Below are 5,730 nucleotides of genomic sequence, written 5' to 3' on the forward strand. Positions count from 1 at the left end.
TCTGGCCTCTAGATCCTGCAGCACTTCTCTGAGACTTTCTGTTTTCCAAGTTCAACATTACAGCGTATCATGATAAGTATATAATTCAGTATAATAAAAGACTTCTCTGACCACTCATCTATACATTTTCCCAGGAGCATTTGGAAACCATATATTTCTATCAAATATAAAGATAGCCCAAGATTCTGATTCAAGGATTGTGGTTTTGAAATCAATTTTCCTTGATTTGTCAGCTGGTTTCTATATTTCCTTCAGCTATTGAAATTCAGGTGTTTCAGTTGTTTATAACTAATTGTTAGGTTATAAGTTAAATCACAGAAATGTATTTGTTCATGCTGATACTTCCTGGTTCCTTGTGCACGAAGTTTCAGTACCTTCAAATTCAATAAAAAGTCTCAAAAGTTGTAACCCACAAGAAATTGTAGAACCCTTCTGTCGAATCCATTGAAAAAGAGGTCATCCTGAAAATATCGTTGACTTCATTTCTTCTAAAGCTAGGACAGTAAAAGGATATAAAATTTTTCTTTCAGTATGAATAAAAATTTAACTCATTTTATTTAATGCTTTAGTGAAAAAACGATACACACACACACACACACACACACACACACCACATATACACATACACACATAAACACACATTTTAGCTGCAGTTGCACACAATACCTTTATTTTATTTATTTATTTTATGTGGTGCTGAGGATTGAACCGAATGCCTTGCCTTTGCCAGGCGAGCGCTCTCTTGCTGAGCCCCAACGCCAGGCACCAAACCGATTTTTCACTAAAGAACTCGTGATAATAATATGATGATAACACGCCTTACTTATGTTTTCAAATTTCTTCAAGGCCATCCCATTGAAAACGAAATCACTGAAAAATACTAAAAGCATCCCTAGAGAGGCGCTGTCTCCCTCCTGGGGCTCTAGGGAAAGGGCGCTTCTCCAGCTCCCCTGCACTGGTCAGCAATTCTGGTCCTTCCTGGTCCGCAGAACTGTCTCCGTCTTTCCCCTTCTCCAAGTGCTGCGGGCACTTCTCCAAACACACGTAATCTCTATAGTCACAAACCGAAAGACGTCTAGTCCTCAAAACGCTGAAAAAATGTTTAGTCAAAGAAAAAACAAAATCCCCTTCCGCTGACACACACTTCACCCCAGAGGGAAAGCCCCAAGGGTAGAGCAATATTGAGAATGGGTAACATTTGCACTTGCACCCAAGAAAGATCTTCGTCCCCAAAGTGCGGGTAAAGTGTCCACCTAACTTCCGACAGAGAGAGCCTTGTGGAGTATTTAAGGGGCAGCAAGTTGACAGGCAAGCCAGGGTGTTTCCCTCCAACTACAGAGGGCAACTGGAAACTGAAAGCCCCAAACATCTCCCAATCACGGGCGAAGGAGGCAGAAAAGCCTGACTCTGCCTCTTGTGCAGTTTCACTTCTTAGTGGTGCCCAAGCGCCGCCCAGAGGCTGGAAAGTGCATTACTGAAACCCAAGTCGTCCAGATCTATCACCTACATTTACAAAAAAATCTTTGGAGGTATGAATGAATCTTAGGCACTACAGTGGTTTCTGGTACTCCAAAACTCTACCCTTCCTGGAAACAAAAATATCCCCTTGCAAATCCTTAGAGCAAGGATATTGTTTACAATGTGAAGATAAATGAACTGAACAATTATTAGAGACATCTTAAATTCAAGAATACAAAATTAGTCATTAGTCATCAGTCATCAATTAGGATGAAGAATTGTACTAGGATTTCTGCCAGGATTTCTGTGTGATGTAGCACAACCCTCTGAAACTCTGCAACCCACAGTTTTCTTACAAATATGATGGGTTCAAAATATTAGAAGCTTTATGAACACTGAACAAACACTTGCATTTCAAATGGCACAATACTTTATTGACTGAAGATTTGAAATTAGGAAGATATTTTCTGAGTTTTGTTTTTCTTTCTTTCTGTTTTTTTTTTTTTTTAATCCAAGGACTGAACCCCACATCTGAGCAGGAACAGATTAAAGTTTTATCATGAGATTGGAGTCATTCAGTCATACTCTCAGGCTCCATTTCTTTTCCAAACATTTACTTTTTGGTTGTAGTTGGGCACAATAGCTTTATATTTATTTATTTATTTATTTATTTTTATGTGGTGCTGAGGATGGAGCCCATGGCCTCACACCTGCTAGGCAAGTGCTCTACCACTGAGGCAGAACCCCAGCCCTCGCAGGCTCCATTTCTAATTCTGTTGCACTTGCTGTTTCTGCCCTATCTTCAGATACTTCCAAATATCTTACACGAGTTAAAGTCATGTCAATAATTTTGTAAAATACACAACAAAATTGAGCTACTGTAGAGATTAAAAATTATTTTTATTTTATTTTAATAATTTTCTCATATCATGCAAAGTACTAAAAATCATTGCAAAGAAAACAATCTAACATTATTTCATCCTTTTAAGAAAGGTTTTATAATCGCATTGGAGGATCAGATTATCTCAGTTTTATAATATATTTTGAAAATTTATAGTCACTGTAATTTATCATATCACAATTAACTTAAAGTGAATGAAGTCATTACAAATACAGATATAAAGATCATTTAAATTTCAAAAAATTTAAAGTGTAACAGCTTAAATATTGTCATTTATAACTCTATATTGAATAAAAACATAAGTTCATAATTTTGATATACACAGATATAGATACGCTACCTATACAAATATGAAGGATAAATATCCTAAGTGAAATTTAATGACATTTTCAATAAGAAATAAATTTGTAAAAAGGCTCTGATAGGAAAGGGTAACATTGGACGTGGAGGCAATAATGAAAACTAGAATGGTTTAGAAACATTGCTGAAAACCAAAGTAGAGAATGTATAAAGGAAAGCAAAAACAAAAGGCACTGGCATTCATAAAATCGCACTACTGTGTTCTCTCTTTTAGGTATCCACACAAAGCAAGGTCTTCAGAGACCCTGGAGCAAGGACTGAGCATCACCCATCTCAGACAGCCCAGCAGCATCTGCAAGATCCCCAATGGCCTTGCCCTTGGCTTTCCTGCTGGCCCTGGTGGTGCTCAGCTGCAAGAACACCTGCTCTCTGGGCTGTGACCTGCCTCAGATACACAACCTGGGTCTTGAAACTCCTGAGAAAAATGAGGAGGGGGCACTGACTCTCCTGCAAAAAATGAGGAGAATTCCCACTTTCTGCTGCCTGAACGACAGAAAGGACTTTGCCTTCCCCCAGAAGCTGTTGGAGGGTGAGAAGGTGCCGAGGGCTCAAGCTGTTGCTGTGCTCCAGGAGATGACCCACCAGATCTTCCGCCTTTTCGGCACCCAGGAGGCCTTTGCTGCTTGGAACAAGACCCTCCTGGACACCTTCCTCAGTGGCCTCCATCAGCACTTGGAAGACCTGAAAGCCTGTGTGACCCACCAGGTGACGCAGCAAAAAGCTCTTGGAATAACTGTTAGAAAATACTTCCACAGGATCACTGATTACCTGAAGGAGAATGAATACCTGCCTTGTGCCTGGGAGATGGTCAGAACAGAAATCATGAAATTCTTGTCTTCTTCACCTAAGTTATATGAAAGATTAAGGAGCATGGAACGAGACCTGGTCCAGCAGGGAAATGCTTCTCTCTGATGAACACACCTTGCCACACTCGCACAAGTTCTGCCATTTCAAAAACTCTCATGGCTCCTTGGGACAAGAATTCCCTCCATTCATTGTATGTTTTCAGTCAATGATGCGTTTCTATAGGCACCAGTCCCTTACCTGCCTGCAGATGTATTTATCTATTTAAATATTCATTTAATTAACTATTCATAAGATTTAATTTATTTTGTTCATATACTATGTATACCTTTAGAGTATGATTAATAAAACAAAGCATTTTTATATAGTCAATTTAGTTTGCTTTCTTCATTGCAATTTTACTGTAGAAACTTCTTAAGTTTTGAAACTCCTTATATTCTTGGATATGGGTGAGGGGTGCGGTAAATACATTTTTTATTCTTTCCCATTCTTAACTTGAGTAGCAAAAGTGAAATTTTAGTTGTAAATGCTGATTTCTATGAGGACTTCTCATTTCATGCACATCTTTATTTTTGCATTTTCCAGTCAACTTAGTGGTGTCACTTTCAGACAAGATGAGATTAAGGGAAAATGAATGGAGGTATTAATATGATGAAAGACAAGCATGAAAACAACTTCCTAAATGCATTGTGGAAGTTGTTGATTTTTTTAAAATATAAATGACGGTGGAATTCATTACAATGCTTATTACACATATACAGCACAACTTTTCATATCTCTGGTTGTGCATAAAGTATGTTGACACCAATTTGTGTCTTCATTCATGTACTTTGGATAATGATGTCTATCACATTCCACCACCATCCTTGTTAATCCCCTGCCCCCCTCCCTTTCCCTCCCACCCCTCTGCCCTTTCTAGAATTCATCTATTTCTCCCATGCTCCCCCTTCTGACCCCAATATGCATCAGCCTCCTTATATCAGGAAAAACATTGGGCATTTGTTTTCTTGGCATTGGCTAACTTCATTTACCCTTATCTTCTCTAATGCCATCCATTTACCTGCAAATGCCATGACTTTATTCTCTTTTATTGCTGAGTAAAATTGCAGTGTATGTATGTGCCCCATTTTTTTTATACATTCTTCCCCTGAAGGGCATCTAGGTTGGCTCCACAGTTTGGCTATTGTGAATAGTGCTGCTATAAACATCCATGTGGCTCTGTTCCTGTAGTATGTTGATTTTAAGTCCTTTGGGTATAGACTAAGCAGTGGGATAACTGGGTCAAATGGTGGTTCCATTCCCAGATTTCCAAGGAATCTCCATACTGCTTTCCACATTGGCTGCACCAATTTGCTGTCCCACCAGTAGTGGATGAGAGTAACTTTTCCCCCACATCCTTGCCAACACTATTGTCTTCATAATAGCTGCCATTCTGACTGGAATGAGATGATATGTTAGAGTAGTTTTGATTTGCATTTCTCTAATTGCTAGAGATGATGAAAATTTTTTCGTATACTTGTTGATTGAATGTATATCCTCTTGTGAGAAGTGTCTGTTCAGGTCCTTGGCCCATTTGTTGATTTGTTTTTATTTTATTTATTTTTGGAGCTTTTCTGTTTGAGTTCTTTATATACCCTAGAGATTAGTGCTCTATCTGATGTGTGAGGGGTGAATATTTGCTCCCAGGATATAGGCTCTCTGTTCACCTCACTGTTTTTCTTTTTTTTTTTGGAAAAGAAATATTTTCGTTTGATTCCATCCCATTTGTTGATTCTTGGTTTTAATTATTGCACTATAGTGGTCTTTTTATGGAAGTTGGGGCCTAATCCCACATGATGAAGTAGGTCCTACTTTTTCTTCTATTAGATGCAGAGTCTCTGGTTTAATTCCTAGGTCCCCGATCCACATGGAGTTGAGTTTTGTGCATGGTGAATGATAGATTTTTAATTTCATTTTGTGACATGTGGATATCCAGTTTTCCCAGCACCATTTTTCAAAGAGGCTATCTTTTCTCCAGTGCATATTTTTGGCTCCTTTGTCTAATATAAGATAACTGAATTTATGTGGATTAGACTCTGTGTCCTCTATTCTGTACCATTGGTGTACAGATCTATTTTGGTGCCAATACCATGCGGTTTTAGTCACTATTGCCGTGTAGTATAGTTTTAGGTCTGGAATGGTAATGCCGCCAGCTTCATTCTTCTTGC

At 38.6% G+C, this 5,730-nt stretch overlaps 1 protein-coding gene across 1 annotated transcript; it reads left to right on the forward strand.

Annotated features, from left to right (window-relative positions):
• Positions 1 to 3,025: 3,025 nt before the first annotated feature.
• Positions 3,026 to 3,631, forward strand: LOC114082796 (interferon alpha-13-like). Its single transcript, XM_027923890.2, has one exon. It carries the CDS (start codon positions 3,026 to 3,028, stop codon positions 3,629 to 3,631), a length of 606 nt encoding a protein of 201 aa, XP_027779691.2.
• Positions 3,632 to 5,730: the final 2,099 nt, after the last annotated feature.

Source organism: Marmota flaviventris, chromosome 13 (assembly GCF_047511675.1).
Source record: "Marmota flaviventris isolate mMarFla1 chromosome 13, mMarFla1.hap1, whole genome shotgun sequence".
In the NCBI taxonomy this organism is placed as follows: domain Eukaryota; kingdom Metazoa; phylum Chordata; class Mammalia; order Rodentia; family Sciuridae; genus Marmota; species Marmota flaviventris.